At 48.4% G+C, this 22,197-nt stretch overlaps 1 protein-coding gene across 1 annotated transcript in view; it reads right to left on the bottom strand.

The window, feature by feature from the left end:
• Positions 1–639: 639 nt before the first annotated feature.
• The window catches only part of SLC6A13 (solute carrier family 6 member 13), a 31,361-nt gene continuing 9,803 nt past the window's right edge, over positions 640–22,197 (bottom strand). Inside the window, exons 6-15 of the mRNA XM_053977726.1 lie at positions 21,231–21,363; positions 17,192–17,326; positions 8,588–8,691; positions 5,772–5,896; positions 5,114–5,226; positions 4,830–4,967; positions 3,649–3,751; positions 2,901–3,001; positions 2,286–2,456; positions 640–1,139 (exon numbers count right to left, since the gene is read on the bottom strand). Of these exons, the coding sequence (XP_053833701.1) occupies positions 1,020–1,139; positions 2,286–2,456; positions 2,901–3,001; positions 3,649–3,751; positions 4,830–4,967; positions 5,114–5,226; positions 5,772–5,896; positions 8,588–8,691; positions 17,192–17,326; positions 21,231–21,363 (1,243 nt within the window). The 3' untranslated portion in view covers positions 640–1,019. The remainder of the gene's footprint in view (positions 1,140–2,285; positions 2,457–2,900; positions 3,002–3,648; positions 3,752–4,829; positions 4,968–5,113; positions 5,227–5,771; positions 5,897–8,587; positions 8,692–17,191; positions 17,327–21,230; positions 21,364–22,197) is intronic.

The raw sequence follows: 22,197 nt of genomic DNA, 5'->3' as shown, positions 1-22,197 counted from the left end.
AGCTTCCCAGGGTTACATGTCCTCTGGCTGCCGTCCTCAGATGCTGGCGCTACAGTACTTAAAACACAAGCTCTTTGCGTTTTATTTCTTTTACCCAAACAGCCTGGAAACTAGGGGCCCTGTTTGTTGACATAACATGCAGATTCTGTTTCCACCACTCAGCCCTTCTTCCATTCACAGGAAAACCAAAATTACTGGCTCCAGAGCACCTGGAAAGTAGTCAGCACTGAAAAAGACACAGATCTGCAGAGGCAAGGGAGAGCTTCCCATGATCCCTCACTTGCAAGAAGAAAACACAGATCCACATGCTGCTCTCAGACCCCAGGAACAGCCTGGTGACTCAATCAGACAGATGACACTTCTGAGATCTGGCAGTGGCTCCGGCAGAAGGTGGCATTGCACTCTTCACTAGGGTACCCCCAGGCCTACCACTTAGAGGAGCCTCTGAACCCCTGCTCCCTGTTTTCCTTCCTACCCTAACCGAGCTTCCTCTCCTCTGGCCACCTTCCCATATCACTGTGCCAATGCAACAGAGATGCAGATCTGGATGCCCAGCACAGCTCAGCTGACACACATCACACCTAACATGCTATTGGCAAGGAATGCCAGTGGGACAAAATAGAGACAGAGCAGATCTAGTCAGGAAAAACATAGATTTAATGGAATGAATGGAGAAGCTCCTGAAGTCCACACTGGAGCCACAGCTCTGACTCTGACACTTTACTCCAGGTTCAGTCCTTCCTTTCTGCCCACCAGAAGCCTGGGGATTCTCAGGAACACTGGTGCTTGATGTGCCCCTTCAGAGCTCTCTCCAGGGAGAGAATTAAGGTGCATTGCTAACTTCACACAGACCATCTCCATGGCAGCCTCTTCATCAGCCCTTCAAATCTTCCAGAGAAGGGAGCTCGGTCCAGAAATCCCTCTCTTCTTGGTGAGTGAAGAATCCTTGCGTTATCCAACAGGTGGCAAAGGCTGTATAGAAACCATCCTGGGGGGAGGGAGGAAGAGCCACACTAGTCCTAGCAATGAGATTCAAGCTCTGTCAGCATCAGGAGGCCAGCTCTGGTAGAGGGAATGGGCTGTTCTGTGCCTGGCCTGGAAGGCAAGTCCTCAAGTGGGCAGGTGAGTTGGCGAAACCTCTGGAAGGCAAAGACAGGCACTAAGCACAGCTGCAAGGACAAAAAGTGACCTGGGCCCTCCCCTAGCAGGCATGGGTTTCATTCAGCCAGCCAGACTCAGCTGCAGATCTGCTCACTAAATGCCAGAGATGTCCAAAACAAGGACAGTCAGTACTTCAGAAACCAAGAGGATAAACTCATCTTCAACCACTTGTCCCAAGGCAAGCACTGAGCACATGAGGTATCTAACACAGGGATAATGGAGGAAAACTCTGTTCTCCATTTGCTCCAGGCCAGGGCTAGAAAACAGTCTGAAGGAAGGCTGGCGACCAAGTACCTCCAGGTCATGCGCTCCATCAGCACAGAGCCTGTGCACACAGGATTTGCTTTAACTGGGACAAGTTCATAAGGGGTTGTTCTCATACCACATCATGCTGTGCAGCCTTGCCTTGCCTCTGCAGCTGTTCCCACTCCTCCCTGTGTGCGCTGGACACAGGGGTCAGGGGCCCATTGCTGTCACAACCCATTCTGGAACACTTGCAGGAGGCAGGGAATGAGAGGGATCCTGGGGGTTCAGGACTGTTTGTGAAACCTCACCCTGAAATCATGAGCTGTGGCAGGGATAGGATGCTCATCTGGAGCAAGGCCTGGTTTTGTAGCTCCCTGCCTCTCCAGTGTATTACAGGGCAACCAGCAATGCATCACTCTGGAAGCAGGACAGACCCAAAGCACTAAGACTGATGGGAACTCCAAATTCCCAGTGATTCCCTCCATTCCAACTCTATGGCCTCAGCACAGACTGGTGAACTCAGCTGACTATAATTCTCAGGGGATCTGGAGCTTTCTCAGAGCAAGTCCTCAAGCCTCAATTAAGGGCAGCATGGAGATCATCTTTATCCTCTCCATCTAATGACCTTTTTCCTGGTGGTATTTGCAAAGAGACAGAAGAAATTAAAAAAGGGTACCAAGAGGCAGCAGCCAGCTTGGAGCAGCCCTCCAGCACTTCAGAACTTAAAAAAACAGGTCTGTTATAGCAATTAACTCATTTAATTGATTTATTCTGGGCTCCTTCCTAATCAACTTGCAACACACAAATGATTCCGCCACAGGGCTGGAGTTCAACAAAGAAGCACAGCCCATGCCCTGATCCCAGAGCACCAACCTCACCTCTCTGAGTGAGCCTTTGATGGTGGAGAGTTTGTAGACGATCCAGAGAGGGATGCACACCATGGAGGAGAGGGCCAGCAGCCATCCCAGAGTGTCTCCCCACCACGGGTACACATACTTCTTGTTGTAAGTCAACGGGGTGTATTTGATCAAAGAAAACAGGAAGGTTGCCTGGCAAAGTGAAAGAGACCAAGAAAAAAAAAAAGAGAAAGAAAATCAACACCATGAGCAAAGAGAGGTCTTTCTGGTAAGTACACATCTGCAGGGAGACTCATGGTAAAAAGGAGCACCTGAGGGCAGCAACAGAGGAGACATCTGTTAAACAGGGTTTGCTGGGACAGCCCTCACAGGCAACATTGGTCATGACATCAAGGAGCTTATCCCACCAGCAAACACCTCTGTCACAGCTGAGCTTCTCCCCATTGCTGAGCCCCACACCTGTCCCCCAAAGCTACAAGCACAAATAACAAAATAACAAAAGGCCCCCATAGTCCAGGCCACATAACCCCCTATATATATGCACATCCCTCTGTATATATGTAGGTGTCTGTATCTCAGAGGCACCCAGCTCTGCCCATCTTCCTCCCCACAGCTCTTCCTCCTGTGTGTCCTCACCATGCAAACCGCAGGGGTGATGAAAAGCCAGCAGTATTTGATGACAGGCCACGGCCGGTAGCCGATCATATCTTCAATGTTATCGTAGAAACGCTCGGCACCTGCAGAAGACGGCAAGGATGGCATCCCTCACTGCCACCAGGGAAGAAGGGCAGCAGGGTCTGCGTGTCCAGGGTCCTGCTTCACCACTCTTCAGGTGCAATAGCCTCAGCTTCTTCTTCACTGCTCCAGGAACCTCAGCATAGCCAACAGCTCAGGGAGCTCCTCAGGAGTGTGGCCAGCTTTGATCTTTGCCCTGGACTAACTTCCTATCCTCCCAGCACAGTTGAGTAGGTCAGCAGGACCAGCCCCTCAGCATCTCCAAGGCTAGCACCTCAGCCCAGGTTTTACCCATATCTGGTGACGGTCAAGACTGTGAGAGAGGGTTCTCAAAATGTTTGAGTCTCAAGCCCTCTGAACACAGGTTGAGAAAAGATTTTTCAGATAGCTCCAATTCCCCAAGGAGGGAACGTCTCAAAAGCAGGAGCGCATAGGAACATGCAGGGGATATCTGCCAAGCAGATCTCCCAGGGTGTTCCTGTGAGGAAGTCCCTGCCAGTTGAATCCAGGGGCACCAAAGCAAAGGTTTAGATTCTGCCTTGCACTACAAAGCAATTATCAAGTTAAGCTACTGACCAAAATTTTGAGAATGAACCAGACAAGACTATGAGAGGCCAGAGCTGTGGACCCCCCACTAGTTCATACTCACCATAGACCCAGGCAATGCAGAGAGTCTCAAAGATGGCCACAAAGAGCAGGCACATGCCACTGGCAGCATAGTAATCAAAGAGCTGGAAGACATACATCCCACCCTGGGAAGGCCCAAGTGGGCAAAACAAGGTGAGAGAGAGGGGAGGAGAATCAGGCAAAGAGCTAGAACAAGAGCAGAAAACAAACTCAGTATCTTCCCTAGAGCTGGAGGCATCTCCCTCTTTGGGAAAGAGTTTTAGCCTACAGAAAAGGCACATCCTTTGTGCCCAAGGCCTGACAGAGACATGCAGCCGCCCTGCTGCTCTCAGGAGTCCCTGCAACCTTTCATTTCAATGCAGGGCAGCACAGCAGATGGCAACTGACTTCCAGAGATTGCAGGGATGTTTTAGGAGAAGAGAAAACCTAGGCAACTCTTGTAGCTGGAAGTGAGGATGGAAACCCCCCCTTTAAGATATGCAATCCATCTGATTGACTTTAAAGTCACAATTTGGAGAAGGAAATAACTGCATGCAGCCTGGCTGTTTCACTGTCCAGGTCTGCAGGGCTGCCTACAAAACAAGCCTATGGGTAAGTCCAGGCACAATGTTGCATGTACAACATCAGAGACAGCTTTTCCAAAAGTTACGCCCAAATGAAAACAGAAAGTGCCAAGAGCATTCTGGCAGCATCAATCCACACATTCATATTGCTAGGCAGAGTTCAAAGTTTTAAACAAGAACAGTTTAGCTCCCAGGCAATTAATCACAAGGGTAATACAGAGGATACCAGTATAATAGATAAGGGGTGCCTTGAGGCCTGACAAGTTTCCTTATAGCAAGTGTTCCTGTAGCTCCATTCAGGAAGAAAGAGAAGGACAAGGGCACTCCCCTTCCCATGCAACAGGCTACAGCTGTAAAGGTTTGGTCTGTGTCAAGATAAATTTATAACCAAAACACAGGCTGTCCAGGGCTCCAGCTATCAGTCTTGGCAGAAGAAGTATCAGGACTGTGACTGGCACAAAGGGTAAGGGCTGGAAGGGAAAACACAAACGGTGTGCGAAGGGCAGGACAGCCTCCTGCAGGCACAGAGCAGCAGGATGGGACTCAGCAGCAAGCTCTCAGCCCCAGAACAAACCTCACCACCCACCAGGTCCCACTCTGTCCTGTCAAGTACCATGCAGGTGGCCTGAGCCCAAAATACCTCTGTGAGCATCACCAAGCCAACCAGATATGAGAGGATGGAGACCAGCAGGATGAGGGTCTCACGGCGGTTCTTCTTGCGGAAGATGGTGGGGTACATGTCCACAAGAGCTGTCACAAGACTCTCCACGCAGACGAACTGCAAAAAGCAGAGATCCCACCTCTGTCAGCCCATCCTGACCAGCTTCCCAGTCCCACTGGCTCCCCCTCAGCCAAGTTGAAGCCTGTCCTGAGGAGACAGTGGCTTTTGTCTGGTAGGGAATCACTCTGCTCCTGCAGCTTTACCTGGCTGTCCAGTCCCAGCAAGACAACCATCAGGAAGAAGAAGCACGCCCAGAGTGGGGAGAAGGGCAGCATGACCACAGCCCGAGGGTAGGCGATGAATGCTAGGCCAGGCCCTGCAGGGAGAAGGGCTTTCAGAGCAATGGCACTGCAGCGGCAGCAGCACAGCTGGTTCAGACCTGCCCGAGGCAGCCACCCAGCCAAGGCACAGCTTGTGACCATGCAGCCCCTCTCACTCCAGTAATATCCATACTGTGCACATAACTCCTGGAGCAGTGAAGAAGAAGCAGGAAGGGAGGTAAGGGGACACAGCAACCTCTGGCTGCTTCACTGTTGCAAGGGCTGGGAGCCAGGGGAAGCCTCTGAGCCCAGGGAGCACAGCACAAGCCTGGGGATATGCCATGCAGTCACCTCAGCACCCTCCCCACAAGAGATAGCAGCTGCCTAACCCCAGCTCTCACCCTTAGAGGCAGCTTTTATTAGGCTCAAACTGACTGCATCTCAGTACTTCATGAGTGTGCACTCATTTGCACTCATTTCTCCCTGCTTTTTGGAGGCAGAGAGCAAGGGATGGGAATCTGCAGCTGCAGGCATCCCCCAGTGGCTGGGGGCTCAAGTGGCAGCACCTCCACAGCCCCATCCCACCAGGGTCTTCACTCACCTGACTCAGCCACCTTGGCGATGGGCACACCCTGCTCCTCTGCCATGAAGCCCAGGATGGAGAAGATGGCAAAGCCAGCCACAAAGCTGGTGCCACTGTTGAGGAAGCACAGGGCCACACAGTCCCTGGGAGAAGGGGCAAAGCATCAGCCAGCTATGACCCACAATTCATGGCAGCCCCCCAGGAGAGCACCCGCTTTTCTCTCCCAGCCACTGTGTCTCTCCCAACACACCTGCAGCTTGACTCAGCACCAGGAGCTGCAGAAAGATGCCCCAGGCTGGACAACACAGCAGGACTCCCCCAAGGGAAGCCTTGTCCAAGGACAGCATAAAGATGCATTGCTCACCTAACCTCCTTGTTTGTGAGATAATCTTACCACACATCTACGTGCCAGGGTTTTTTTTCTGTTTTTTTCCCTCTCTCTCCCCTGGTCTCTCCTGTACCAGCATGTAACAGTTTATTTTTGTCTGAGAAGGGAACACTTTTTTTTCCTTAATAGATTTCTCAGACCAGTTACAATCTTCTGGCTTCTCAGCACAACTAGTTATCTCCTGGTCTTTGCATTATGAGAAAAAGATAATCACAGCCATCCAATTTATTTTCTCTGATCTATTCCCTTATGTCTCTGTTTCATCTCATTCTCATCCAGCAACACTTTAAACTGAACATCTCTTATCTATCCAATTCCTTTTTTACGCTTGAGTCTCCCTAGTCGTCTTGTGACTGCAACCCTGGGGACAACAATAACATTTGCAGCATCATTCTGGGATATTCTGAACCAAACTGAATGCACCCCTTCTGGCATTTCATGGCCTGCTCTGACTTTATTAATTGTTACTCTGCAAATCCAGTGTGATTTTTCTGTATCAGTCTTCAGTTGTATAGCATTTTTGGGTCTTTGTGCTCCTGCTTGCATGTTAACTAGGTCAGAGCCCCTGCATCATACAAATTCAAATCACTCCTTCCAAAGCACAGCTCTTTGCACTGTCAAGGACTGCACAGCACCCAGCACCACTGCTCTGCCTTTGCATTTGGTTTCTAAGGCTCAATGAATCTCCCAGCTGGAAAGGCCACACTCCACCAATCCCAGCACAATGGGAAGCCCAAGCCCCAACCTCATTTCCCCAGCTGCTATAAAGTGCCTGCTCTCCACTCAAATTATATTCTCAGTAATTTGATACAAATTCTCACATGTTTCAAATAGTTCCTCGTCCTTCCTGGTGTTTCTCCCTCTTTCCCCTGGATGTATCCATGACAGGTCAAACCCTCCTTGGAAAGGCATGGGCTGAAAGGTGTTCTTCCATTATCTGGAAGGTGGGAAGGGGTGTCATGGTAGAGAGTAAAATGAGGGGATGGCCAGATCAAAGAGATCTCTGCAGATTTACACCTGAAATGGAACCAGGAAGACCTGAAGAATTCCCTTGCTGTGACAAGAAACAATAAATGGTCAATACTGTTTGATGCCATCTTGGACCACTGCCATACAAACAATGGTTTCTACTGCCTACATCCTTTTCCAGGTCACCTGGAATAGGTGACATGGAAATAACAAAGTACCTGGCCTGGTATAACAAAATGGGGCACCATGCTGATGTCCCTCTCCCCTGCTAAATCCTGGTTCTGTCTTCTTATCCAAACTAAGCCTGTAGAGCACAGGACTGACTCATTAAAACTGGGTCCATTCTGGGAAAGGCTTTGTCAAAGTTTTGACACCAAAACTAAGACCAGTGCTCCTAGAAGAGCCAAACAGCATATAGGGTAAAAGCACAGCACCAAGTGCAGACAGAAATCTCTCCCCTTTCTACAGCAACTCTCAGCTGCAGTTACAGAAGGTCTTTACAACCCTTTTGCTAAGCAGCCCCTGTCATCATCTCCATGTTACATATTAGACTGGGGATGCAAAGGGCTAATGTCCAAGGACATGCTGAATGCCAGAAACATATCCATTATCTCTTCTTTTCCTACAGCTTTTTCTGTCAAAACTCAATGTGGGAGAAGGGACATGAAAAGAAACAAGCATCCTAGCCCTGTTGTTGGAGAGGCAGCCCTGCAGAAGAAATGAACTCTTAAAGTGAAGAAAGATGCCAAGCAAGCATCATGTAGCCAGTGGTGTCCCTGGACCTTTGATGGCAACAACCACAAGTTTGAATTTAAAAGCTGGGGGGAGAAGCCAGTGCCAGGAGCAACCCAATCAGCAGAGGAAGTGTGGGAAGAGAGGTGGCCTCTTCTCACACAAGCCTTTTAACCCTGGGGATGGATACACCTACACTCAATAAAATGAGTTTATTTTCACTGGACCACTTCAACTCAGCAGCCTGATTCTATCTGGCAACCTAGTCCATTTCTGCTCCTGCAGTCCAGCAAGCAATAAACAGAAGTCACATCTGCAGGCTCATATGTAACCATATGAGAGAGCACACAGGAACCCAGAGCACTGACAGCTGTGCCAGTCACTGGGTCCAAATGAACCACAGAAAGATAAATCACAAGGGGAAAGGACTTCAGTTGAGAGCCATTAGATTTCACAGTTCTGCTTTCCCTGTAGCTGCTTGTGCACCCATGTAATAATGGAGGCTGTAGTGTGGGCTGGGGTCACAAAGCTAGTGAAGAGGATACAACTTTTCAGAATGTGGAAGAGGGACAGACAGACAATTCCCTTGGGTATAAAGCACGGAGAACTGGATGTGGGGAGAAAACACCTGGAAAGAGTTTTCCTATGCCTTGAGTAGAAACAAAAATCATGACACTTCCAAAGGCCAGCAGCCTCCAGCAGATCTCTCGTGTTCAGGAAGGGGAAGGCTCGAGGCAGCAGTTACCTGTAGCAGTTGTTATGGTATTTGTTATAGCTGCCCAGAGCCGTCAGGCATCCCAGACAAATTGCATACGAAAAGAAGATTTGAGTGCCTGCATCCATCCAGACCTGCAAGGGAGATGCAAACACAGGTGAGAAGACAAGGCCAGCACAGACACTGCACAGATGGGAAGAGGCAGAGCCCGAAGGCTGCTGTAAGCACCACAAAGGCCAGGGATCAGAAGGCCAGCAGGACTCTGCATTGAAACAAACCTTTTCTAGAGGCAGGTTGTACAGTGCCAGGAATTACAGTGCTCAGTGAGGCACCCAGGGCGGCTAGGCGTGCCAAAGGGAAGGGATACATCAGGAGCCTCATCCACCCAAATCACATATAGCTCTTTATCACCACCACTTTCTTTCTTTGACAAATCTGCAGAACCCTGTGACACTCAAGAGCCTTCTAGCAAGAGGAGATCAGATGAACACTTTCCATGAGAGCTGAAGGAGCCCTCTGCCACCAGAGGAAGGGTACTTGATTTGGGTAAGCCTAGTCTCCAACTGGCCAGCGCAGGTACATACAGCTTGTAGTGGTGGCCCTTCCCTCCAAGACCTAATGTAAATACTCCAAAATTTAAATGAAATCGAACTGGGGAGGAATACTAGAAATAAACAGAGTTGATTGCATAAGACAGCTCCTAAAAGAACATACAAAAACACTGTTATTCCCATGAGGCCCTTTGCTCTCACTGTCAATAACACATCCCAGGGCTCTAAGGCTGACATTTGTCAATGCCAAATTTCATCTGAAAGGCTAGCTGTGTGCAGTCACCAATTCAGGCACTGTCACTGCCTTCTGCAGACAAGAGCAAAAGCAGGAACCAATGGTGGGGAATGAAGCAATGACAAAGATTATTAAATAAACCTCTGTTCTCTAAGATCTTTTTTTCCTAGGGGGTTTATAAAACAGATATAAGACAATCATTCAACAATGCTGAAGTGTAGCCACATTTTCAAGACTAAAGAAAAGCAGAAATAAAATATTGCTGGGACAACTTTATGAGAAAAGTCTCCATTTGACAACACTCTCCCCTCCCAGAGTGGCAGTGCCAGTAAGGACTCAAACGGCAGCCTTGCCCCAGAGCCCCTCTGAGAAGAAGAGGAGCCAGTGGAAAGCACCACCGTGCTTTCCACAGGTCTTGATGACTTCAACTCACACCTGTATCTGTCAGCCAAGACCTCATGTCCTGAGACAATGGGCAAGCTGGGCAGCACCTGCTCAACCACGCCCATTGCTGAGGCCACCCTTACCAATGCATGGTTCTGCCTTTCCTCTTTCGTACTGGCCAAAGTACAATCATGTGGGGACAGGTTTTGTTTTATATTTACTTCTTCTCCTTCCTGGACTGATGAGCCTTATGAAGGCATGTTACAATCCCATTAACTGACATTTTCCCAGAAGAAATTATGGATTTAGCTGAAGGCACAGATGCACAGAATAAATCCTCTCCCCACCCACTGCTGCAAACCCCAGCAGGGAACGGCAAAGTGCTGCTAGGGCTAGGTTTGGTGAAACTGCTCTCCCTGACTGTTCTGCGAGCCACTTGCCTAACATTCAACCCCACAACCTTGACTTAAGTCCATGGAAACCCTGGACTCTAGGTTTCAGATCAAACAGGGAGTGAGATCAAATCTCTGATTTGTAGAATGGGAAGGGACAGGTGATGAGATGGGCCTGGAACAACTAATTCGAGGCGCTGGGAAGTAAAAAAAGTAATTGATCTCAGTGTATTTTACTATTTTTGGAGATGAATGGGAAGATGAGTTTTGAGAGCAAGTTCAAAGACATTAGAAAAATATCAAAGTCCTTTTTAAAACCGATTCCTAAAGCATCAGTGTGCTTTAGGACACTAGAAAAGACATTAGAAAAATATCAAAGTCCTTTTTAAAACCGATTCCTAAAGCATCAGTGTGCTCTTGGGCAGTATGGGCACATCTTTCATTCTGCAGCTACATTTTAGGCACAGCAAGGCACTAAGGTGAGCTGGACCAGCAGACATCTTTGCATGAATAATTTAAACATCTTTGCACAGACTGGAATAAAATGCTTTGTTAGGTTTGCTTTTTATTTTGCTGTTCATTGATAGAGCTCTTGTTTTCCATCAAATTTGAGCTCAAAACACACACTCTCATGGGGTTTGTAGCTCTTGTAGCTCAATTTGTCAAGATAACAAGACTTTTGCCATTAAACTGCCTACCCCGTGCCTGTCATAACATTAGACTCAGTTGATGCTTTTCAACCAAATTTAACAGTTGTCAGAAACCTCAAGGATCTCAATTACCTATGAATTGCACAATAGTTATGGAATGGGAAAAAGACAGGAACTCAGAGTCCCCACTGAGCAGAAAGCTACAGGGAAGAAGAGTCAACCAGTGTTAAATATCACATACATCACACAAGCAAAGGAGAAATACCCCTCAGGCAGGAAAAGAACTGGTGCTTTACCAGCCATGGTGGAAGCCAAATATGAAGAGGCCAAGCTTCGTTAGCTCTGTGGTTTATGACATGGCTCATTTCTAAAATCCAGTGATAACCCTGACTTGCATAGCAGAGACCAGCATGGGGTCTGTGGGCTCCTCTCTTCACTGCCTGCTCTGCCCAGTCTCACACCTGTGGGGTGCACACCTGGCTGGGTGGGAGTCCAGCCCCAGAGGGATATCCTTAGGGAATTCAGGACCTGCCTTAGCATATGTTCCTGTTTGAAGCAAGGCAGCCTGTCATTGAAACCGTAAATAAAGCTAAGCTTGACTTGCAGAGCTTATGATCCTACTTAGCATGACTGTGAACACCAGCTCAGGCTGCCTACACATTATTTCACACATTAAAAGGTTACTGCAGCTCTTGGGCCAAAGACAAGAGACTTCTACGACTTCCCCAGTTTCCTTGCAATTCCCAAATTGCTTGGGGTCAAAGGACTGCCACAGGACTGATGCCATGTGTGCTCCTGACCCACTGGTGATGGGATCAAGCAGCAGCAGCAAGTCCCAGGACTGTGGGGTCACTGGGAGTGGAAAGGGTCCAGCCTCCTCCAGCAGCACCACTGCCCATCCAGCCCCACAGGGCTCATGGGGGCTACACAGACTTCAGCAAACAGCAACTCAAACCTTTTCTCCCGAACCTGCTGCCTGTGCTCATTTCTCTCCCTGTAGTGAGTCAGAGAAATGTTTTTTTCAGCTGTTCCCAGACCAGTCTGACTAAAAGGCCTCGCAGGGTCAGGCAGGGCTCTTTCCACTGCAGATAAAAGCATCCTGCTGTTCTCTAGCCACTGCTCCCAAAGAGACTGGTAAAGTTATCCTGTTCAGATTTTGGTGGCACATTGGCAGCATGGGTATTTTGATTTAATTATTGTCTGCATTTTTCTAAGCCATCCAGATTATTTAATTCATAGTTCAAATTCTTTGAACATGTTGCTTGGTCCAGTTTGCAATCGCCTCCTACTCTGTTTTTAGCCAAAACCTTTACACCTGAGCTGCAGTTATTCAAGATGGTTATGGCTATTCCTCTGTCCCTTAATTTTCTCAGCAATATTCACTTTATTACATGTACTTCAATTTAATAGCTCCCAGTACTGAAACACGTCCTTCCTTAGGAAGTTCTCAAAGCACTTACAAATAACAGCAAGACCACTTTCAAGCAAAACGTTATTGAACCCTAGTGGATGCCATACATCAAATATAGGTGGCATGCTGAGAAGCACTGAACTGTCCCCATCAGCAAGCAGAGAGAGCGCAGCACGGAGTGGGTACATGCTATGTGGAGGGCTACACTTGGTGTAATGCATAGCAGAGAGCAAAAACCAGCCAAGTCCTGAGCTACAGTTCAAGCAGCATTGCTTTTGCTCACAACATCACGGCTCACGAGTCAGCCTGTGGCGCTGGCACTACCCACCAGCACCCACTGCACCACACAAACACAACCCTGCCTTAGAAAGGGAGATGGTGACTCCTAAGGTTTTACTGCAAGACTCCCAGGGCACGATTTCCAGCACACTGACGTTCCCCTTCACTCAGGGCTGGCCCACAGGCCCCAGCCCAAAGATGCAGCCCATGTCCCACAGTGCTGCACCAGCACAGAGCTGAGGCCCTGCCACACAGCTCAGAGCAATGCTTCCCCCATCCCCATTCATCTCAGCAGAGAGGAGACAGGAACTGGGTCACTGGCATTTGTAAAGTGTTCTTGTTCCATTTGCCCAGCATCATGTTCCCAATCCCAGAGCCCCATCTGCTTCGAAATACTCCTCGGGAGTGAGGAACAGGGGCTTTGTTCCCTAATTAATCTCCCTCTGCCAGCACTCAATGCCCCCACAATAACCTGCCTGAGAACACTGATCTCACGTTACCCCTGCACTTCAGGACACCTGGGGGCCTGGAGGGACATTTTTTCACCCAGGAGGGCCCTCCCACCCAGTGGGGTTACTTTAAACACCACAAGAAAACAAACAGATTTGTGGTTCGTCCCAAGGAACGCAGCTGCCTGCCCCGGGGACGTGCAAAGGGGCGAGCAGTGCACGCCTGGGAAGCCGGGCTTTATGGTCCTCCCCGCCTGTCTGCGGGCAGACAGACAGACAGCTTCATTCCTTCCTGTTATGTCAGCGCTGAGATCAGCCTCAGCAGGGCTGCACGGCCGGGTTCCGTGGCAGCAGGGCTGGGAACAGGCATAGGACAAGGAGGCGGAGGAAACCATACAGCTGTGCTTCGCTCCACGGGGATGCGCTGCTCCGGCAGAGGAGCAGAGGAGATGATTCCAGGGCAGAGGAGATGATTCCAGCCCCGAGCCCCTCTGGCATGCTGTGGGAGCACCAAGCTCTCCCTGCCTGCTGCCCGGTGCCTGCCCTCTGTCCCCAGGGCGGAGTGGGAGCAGTGCCCGGGCTCGCAGCCCCTGTGCCAGGGCCTGGGGAGCGTGGTGGGGACAAGCAGAGCCCTGCAGTGCACGTGTCCGCACACGGGCACAGCGGGAGCCCCTCCGCACGGAAACAAACACCTGCCCGCGGAAGGGGAAAGCTGTGCAAACCCAGCACGCTGGGTCAAGACAAGGGCCTGCTGGGAAAGCAATAAATACGGAGAACAAATAATATTTAGGAGGCCTGCGGTCGCCCTCCTCTCTCACAGGGAAGCGGGAGCGTGTGCTGGCCATAGAGCAGCAGCAGGAAGGGCCTGAATTTGGGGCTCTGACCCCTTCCCAGCACGGCTTCAGGGGCCCATGGTTAACCCAGCAGGTCCTAGCCCTGCAAGATGCACATATCTCTCATCCTCCCTGTGGTGGCTGGAGGGGCTTATCCTCAGCTCAGCATTGACTGTGAGAGCTGCTCTGGTCCAAACCATGACCTCAGCATTCTCCCTCTGCAGCCACAGGCAGAGTGGGAAGACCCCCCCCCCCCAAAAAAAAAAAAAATCTGCGGGCATCTTCTCTTGCCTTCCCTTTCTGTCCTGTCTGTTGGGAAACAAGAGCCATGAGGGAAATCTGCAGGGCAAACACTCCGAAAACCAATCATGAGGGAAACAGGTGAAAGAAAATGAGAGGGATGTAGGGAAGGGTATTCAGAAGTAAAAGCTCAACTCTGCTGACTATTGGCACCTCCAGTGCTTCCCTGCCCCAAGAAATTGGGATACAGCCCCCAAATTCAGGGGCCTTCAGCACATCTGGGATGGGTGGAAAGCAACTTACCACAGAAGCTTCTTTCTTTATATAAAAACTGGATAAAGTACAAGCAAATACAGCATGGTGGGTGTTTTCTGGAAATTTCAAGAGGAAAAAGAGTGGGTGGCTTTGAGAAGCATTTGCAGCTTTTCCAGAGAGACACAAACTCTGAGCACAACAGCAGCCTCTGAGCACAACTTCTCCATTCACACTCAGCACTAAACCTAAGGAAATTTAGCTAAGACTTGATACCAGAGTGAAAGGAGACTGTTACATTTCTTCTCTTTAATGCAAACCCAAACACACAAGACAGTCCTTTCTGCATCAACCCCACCCGTCCTCTCTTTATATCTGTCTGTCTAAACAGTGGCTGGCAGTGATATGAAAGCTTCAATCAACAGAAAGCCTGACAGCACCTGAAAAAATCTTTTAATGACAAGTTTTACACACGTAAATCTTAGTTCTACTCTGAATTCCTCTCATTTCATCTTCTCACTGGTGGATCCCACTATGCATCCCTCTCCTTAATCATATTCATAAATTTTCAGCATTTCCTGCTGAATAAAAGACTTGATAAAACCAATAAACGCAAAGGGTAATGTGATCAAAAATACAAATGGAGGATGACCCCAAGACCCTCTGTTGGTTCATGCTGTGAAACACACAGGATGCATCTGGAGCTCAGCAATGCAGTCGAGTGAGAATAGACTTTGGGCCTAGTTATGACTGACATGCTAACATCATAATATTGAATAATCTACATATTAAAAAAATGAGCTATGAGCTCGGTTTTTAGATTTTTTTGGGTTTTTTTTTTGGGGGGGGGTTGTTTTTTTTTTGGGGGGGGGACATGCAGTTCAAAACAGATTATCTCTTTGGTGGTTTTGCTGTTATCTGCTTATATTTGAGCATAACTGGCCTTCCTTATTCAACGTCTTGGTTTGGCAGTTCTCTGTATGGTCTGATCTACCTATCAACTGCAATTCATTTACCATTTTAATTATAGGCATTTCACAGATTAAGGAGATGAAGATGCAGGAAGATTTAGGGCGCTGTAGACTTCACAGCCAGAGGAGACCATTACCAATCAGCTCGACTGAGCTCTCATGGACAGGATTTCCCAGTTCTGTCCAAGGTCACTTGGCAGGTGAAAAGCAATGATTTCCACACACCAGCCTGATATTCTGACATTTAATCACATCTCAGCTGTTGCTGCTCCCCGGTAGAATCAAATAAATAATTCATCCCCTCTTTTCACATAGATTTTCATATATTTTAGAGGAGCTTTGATTTTGTCCCCTTGTATATTGTTTGCCCTTTTTTAAGCCTCCCCTTGAGATTCCTTCTCATAAGGCTCAGATTGGAGAGGTCATTTTTTCATTTTTAATTTTTTTTTTAACTTCCAAAATCCCTTCCCAAGCACTAAAGGATGTTCCATTTTTCAAAGCAGTACAGAATTGCTGGTAAACAATTACAGCCCACTGTCCTTTGAGCACAAATTAATTATAATCAACTTGGTCCCCATGGACTGGCAGGACTCACACCATAGTCCCTGCACAGAGACAGGGGGGCACATATATGGGGCTTGGGGCACTAACCCTTACCTCTCTAGTAGGAAGACAAGAGAAGGCTCAAGCCCTGCTACACAGTTCAGTAGGATGGTTAAAACATTCTAGAGGAAGGCAACCATCACTGCCAAATCCTGCTTTTCTCTCTCAGAAGTAAAGCATTCATCAGGGAATGTGGAGTGGGGAGGGAGAAGCAAGTTTTCCTCCCCTTGTTCAGAGCCATCCTCTTACTTTGAAGGGTTACTCTGCCTTTCCACCAGCATTTTCTAGGCTGGAAGGAAGATCTGCTTCTAAAGCACAGGCTGCAATTGAAAAAGTTTGCCAGGACAGACCTAATGAGGACACAGCTAGAACCAACCATGTCATGCCTGAGGTGGCTTAGTTCAGTCCCCCGAGCAACACAGCCATGGTAACAACAGGACTTTTCGTAAGAGAAGGAACACCACTGAAAAATATTATTTCATTTCAGAAGCCTCTTGCACCTCATCAGTGCAAACAGAGACACAGTCACAGCAATCACAGACCTGTTCTCACACCCTTCCATGCTCTTCTGGACCTCCATGCCAATGGAGCAGTGTCCTACTCACCTCCTGCCATACAGCCATCAGTGCTTATGCTCCCATTCGCAAAAGTAATAACCGAGGCAGCACTGGTGCTAGACCAGAAAGAGTTAAAAGGGTTACCAAGGGTTTTGCTGGCCTAATTTCCAGGCAGGCACCCTTTAATCTCCTTTGGAAACACCTTCACACAAAGGCTGGTACAGTAGCTCAGCTGGAGCCGGGATTTAACATGGAAGAACTTGTCCCAGAGAGATTAAAAGCAGCAGTTGGGCACTGACCCTCCTGTCAAACAGGCAGGAATTTCTCACCAGGGATGGGAAGAAGAGAAAGGCAGCCAGGTCCCAGGGATTGCTGCTGCAGCATGCCATGGCTCCCACCATCCATGCACCTGGCACGCTTCCCAAGGTGGAGCAAATGTGCCAGGAGCAGGGCTCATCCCCACAAGCTGCCAGAACAGTGCAAAGTGGCACCCCATGCACCATCTGGCTCCACAGCAGAGGAGCCTCCCCAGAAAACAGGAGGGATAGCTTGCACCACTCATGAGAAAGGATTAAATCCCACTGCCCGTACCCCTGAGCAATTCAGACTCAACTCAGACAGGAAAATATGGGAACAGCACTGGAAGGCAAGAGAGCAGGGACTATCAGAAAAGACACCAATATGACAGCTCTGCCTTACGGCCACAGAGGGGTCAGAAAGTAGAAATTGGAAGAAAGAGAGTAGGAAAACAAAATGGAGAGAGTGAGGGCTGCCAGAGGAATCCATGCAAGCACAGCTTAGCTGTTCATTCCCCCCCCCCACCTTACCTGAGGGTCTCCAAGGCGACTGATGTCTGGATAAAGGTAAAAGAGGATTCCCTGGGATGCCCCAGGTAAGGACACTCCCCTGATCAGCAGAACAATCAGCATGACATATGGGAACGTGGCAGTGAAATATACCACCTGGAAGGAGCAAGAAGGGACAAGTGTGAGAGAGCAGCATGGGCCAGAGCACACAGTGCCAGCCAGTGTCAAGGCACTGACCCCTGGGCTGGGAGAGGTGGGCAGGGAACAGGTCAGGCTGCTTTGATGAGCACCTTGCTGTCTCCTGCAGTAGAAAGAAACGTGTTTTAAAATGCACTCAGGAAACTTATGACATATCATTGGACGTCTGGAGCCAGAGAAAATCTTTCTAGTCCTAGAACAATCCAGACCCTGAACCAGGCTGTCAGCAGGTTGGAGTCAGAGTGGGTCTTCTCAAGGCAGTGGTTTAATATCTACATGCATCAGGGAAGGAGCTGCCCCCAGTATCCATCTTCACATCCCTACTCCACATAGAGTCTGAGTGACACACAGTCTCTTCTCTATAGCGTTTAGTGGCGAGGGTGAAGGGGTGTGCAGGTAACACCTTGAAACATGACTGCCACTGAAGGACCACCAAGGACAATGCTGGGGACCCCCAGCTCAGAGCTGGAACTGGTAAAGGTGTTGTGCCCAGCCCTTCCCACTGCAGTGACTCGCAGCCGCTGCCTCTGAGTGACCTTGTCATGGGCATTTCGGGCAGAGCAGGGCTGCAAGTCTCAGAATTGCCACTAAGGATGCAGACCCAAACAGGACCTGGAACACGTGTCCTCTTGCTTTTTGTGTCACTAGCCCCGTGAGCATTGCAGACACTCTCAGGTGGGGTTAAAACCACTTTCCTCTAGCGAAGGAGCTACATCCCTTGGGGGAAAGCTGGAAACCAGTATCAGATAATCCTTTCAGGGACTTCACCTCTGGTAAATGTGACACTCAGTTTGGGGACTACCAGGGTACTTTCAGGACTGTTCAGGCTAACTGCTGTAGGGTGCCACAATGACACCACGTTGCAGTCTGTGTCCCACACAAACTGGTATTGAGAGCTCATGCAACCTCCTCAACAATTCAAGTAATGTGATTAATCCTTTTGCATTGGTTCCACACCTGAAAGAATTACTGGCCACCTTGAGAAGAGATTGTTCATTATCATGCTAGGCTAAAAAAATAAATGTTGCTTCTTCAGGTTTTCTCCTGTGTGGACGTGCTGAGCAAGGACTTGCATCAGCATGCTTCAACTGAACGCTACCCTATGGCTCTTTACTCAGCTCTGGCAGTTGTGCACTAGAGAGCTCATCTCTGGAGAAAGAACAAAATGTAATGATGTGAAGTAATCCATTTCTCACACCTGCCCATCCATCCAGAATAAGTTGCTTTAAAATCCTAAAGCCCACCATGTCTTAGTGGGAGTCAGGCTGTGACTCCTCTTTGGTGATTTCTGCGTTAGGGGACATCCTACTTAGAACAGGCATATGATTTCCCTGGACAGTATGACCACTTCTGCTCTGCCCCTGAGTAATATTTATGATCTGAGCAGTGATTCAAAACAAGATTTTGTTTCCTGGACCCACTCTGATAGACTCCATCTGAATAAAGCAATGTCCAAAGCACCTGATTCTGTGAGTCCTCCCCTAAGTCGGGACACACACCCTCCAGTCATTCAGTTTTGTATTGTAGGAAAGGATTTGAAAGATATCCCATCCCTGAAAAAACCCAATACTAGACTATCATCTCTGTCTATGCATTTCATGTGCCCTGCTCTATGTATCTCAGCAGTCTTGGATAACACTGACACAGAGATCAGTGAAAAATACCTCCTTGCTGAGGCTCTGGATTGCCTGAGATATCTGGAGCAGGTTCACCCGTGTCCCTCTGAATCTGCATCCTGAACACTGTAGAAACCAAGGACAGGATCCTTCAGCAAGTAAATTCCCCATAGTCTCAAATTTTCAAGGAGCCTGTGATTTAGAGCTGTACAGTGACAGTAAATCAAATCTGCAGCTCCTGCAAGTTTAACCACCATCATTGTATTTACCACACAAACAGCGTCTTCCTTCAGGAAATAATGGGATGCAAGTCTAAGCTTCCTCAGCCCATGAAAGCAAGATTTAAAACAAAAATCATAAAAACAACTCACTGTCTTTGAACCTTAGTGCACGTTCTTCCAGGATGCCAGGTTGCACATTGGCTTAATCTCTAAATAATATCAGTTTTAGGAGCTCAGGGTACAAACTGGTAGTTGTCTGGCATATGATTTGGATTCATATTTTGGTAACATCCTGTGTGCCTTACAGCCTGTGTGAATTAGTGTGTTAAGCTTCTCACTCCACAGTCACTCACACCTCCACTGAAACCAGAGGCCTGAATTTGGAGAATGTTTTGCTGGATTAATATTGCCAAACTTCTAACAATAGGAACATCTGGATCCAATGAGATATTACTTTGGCTCAGACCCAATATTTTTTATTTTTTGGGCACTGTTAGCACTTACATCACTAGAAACCTTGCCGGGATCAGTGTGATCGTTCTGTCACATGCTGGTCAACAACATGCAGGGTTTTATTTGAATCTGATCCACATGCCTCAGCAAAGTGGTTCCATCTGTGACAACCTCCTGCCTGTGGGATTGCTCCTGGGGTCAGGCAGTCCCTGTGCTGGAGGATGAGAACCACTGCTGATCTGAGTAGGGTGATTTCAGCTCAGGGTGTTGACCCTCCACAGGCAAATCCTCAGAATTAAGGAATATTTCTTTCCCAGTGGGGTTATATTCCTACAGCCATCATTTTAGTCAGATTATGAAATATGTGGATGATTGATAAACCTATGGACACTGTTGCTTCACTGAAAGGAGGTTTCTGTTTTCAAGATCTCACCATCACTAGTACTTTTTGCTAAAAATCACTTGCATTTGACCGAGAACTTGTATCTAAAATAGATGGAATTTGTTCTCAGGACTTCCCACACTACATTTGCTGTATCTTCATATCATATTTGCTGTTATTAGACTGCCTCTGTTTTCTTTTACCAGGCCACCACAGCAAGCAGATGCTCTTTTCTTCTCATTTTACTCCATGGAAACCAGAAGATATCATCCCTGCAAGCTGTTTGATTTCCCTGTCATGTTTCACAATCCCAGACCATTCTGGAAGCAAGAGAAACTGCTAACATCCATCCCATCAACTTGATAGAAATGGGTGCAGCTAAAGTTTACACCCCATCACACATGATGGCTTGTTCAAGACATGCAGAGAAGACACCATTTAGGAAATAACTAAACTTTTTTTCATTTCCATCTGTTCTTGCTGGCTCCAGACAAAGCTAGCTGGGAATGGGGTCAGGAGGCAGTAGCAGAAACTAAGTAATGGGGTCAGTGCAAATGAGAGTGGCACACTCTGTAACAGCATAGAATGGAGCTGGACAGCGACACCAGTTTTTTCCCAAAAACATTAAAAGAAATAACTCTGTGGTGACTGGTGTGGGGATAGAAAAAGGAGACCTTTACTGCTGGGGAACATAAGCAACTGTAGAAAGAGTTGGGACAAGCAAAAAGCATAAAAAACAACTTCTATGGTGCTGAGGCAGAGAGGGCTTTGGGGCCATCACAGTTACCTTTTTTAATATCTAATGATTTTGGAGATTTTCCAGCTGCATTTGCCAGCAGAGGCAAAAACTTGCTGCTTGCTCATGCTGTGCTGGGAAGGAAGGGAACATGCAACCATCCCAGACAGAGGAAGACTGTAGGGTCTCCTCAGCCTGGGGATGGAGAGGGACTAGATGGGGATATACACCTTGGAAGTTGATGCTCTGAGATGTCTCAGTGCTCCCACCCTTTCCTACCCAAAACCACAGAGCCTGGCTCACACTCCTGCTGCACACTGAGCCCTACAGGCTCCCACCAGCTTATGCAGACAGTGGTTCCCAGGGACCTCAAGGACCTCTCTGAATCTCTAAAAGGTGAGTAGAACCAGTGCTGTGACCAAGGGAAGAGGCTTGACCTGAACCAAGGACTCACCTTGCCCGTGGACTTGACCCCTTTCCAAATGCAGAAGTAACAGATGATCCAAGCCAGCAAGAGACACAGAGCCAGCTCCCAGCGGAGACCGCCCAGGTGCTGGATGCCATCAGAAATCTTTAGCACTCGCCTCCTGCATTGGGGGGAAGAAAAGAAACATGCAAGGGTCACTGATGCTGGCCACTAATATTCCCAACACCATGCTGGTTCTCACCTCCTCGGTGCCTGATGGCTTTGGGGAGAAAAGCTGTCTTACTAACAAGGTTCAGGTCTGTGCTGAAAGCCTCAGAGAAATTAAGCAGTGCTCTTCTCTGAAAAACAATGCCAGCCTGGCAGGTCACCCATGGACACACAAAGTTCACCTATTTTTCTGACATGCTGCAATCCTCAAAGTCAGGGGTACACTGCACTTACAATGCAGAATGCATCAGGACCATCCAAGAAGCAATGCTGTCCAACCCCTTCTCCATAGCACACTTCTCTCTTTTGAGGCAGCCACATAATTGACCTCAGAACACAGAGCACACAGCATCCCATTCCGTGACTAAGACCCAAGCACGACCACCATAATCCCCACTGCACAGTCAGAAGAGGCCACCTAGAGCATCCTCTTGCACCCAGTGTGGAGATAAAATCCTGGGCTATGTGGACCTTGGTACAAATGAGGTGACATTATAACAGCCTTTCCATGTCATGTGTATGTCAAGTCCTCCTCATCACTTACAAAAGTAAGGATTCATCCTCCTCTATCTCCTACACCACACAGTTGAACCTGAGTGAAACCCCAGGGTGCAGTCCCAGAAACCCAAGCCTGAGACAGGCAGAGAGGGACTTGCACAACAGTAGAGCCCAGCAACCAGCAGTGTCCACCCTGCTGCAAAAGACAGCAATTATCCCAAAATAAAGGTGCTGCAGAACCCTTGTCTAAGGCACATTGCCCCACAGCCCTCATTGCCCCACAGCCTTG

Source organism: Vidua macroura, chromosome 5, assembly GCF_024509145.1.
Source record: "Vidua macroura isolate BioBank_ID:100142 chromosome 5, ASM2450914v1, whole genome shotgun sequence".
Lineage (NCBI taxonomy): Eukaryota > Metazoa > Chordata > Aves > Passeriformes > Viduidae > Vidua > Vidua macroura.
The sequence above is the reverse complement of the archived record's forward strand: the minus strand, read 5'-3'. Positions and strand labels throughout refer to the sequence as shown.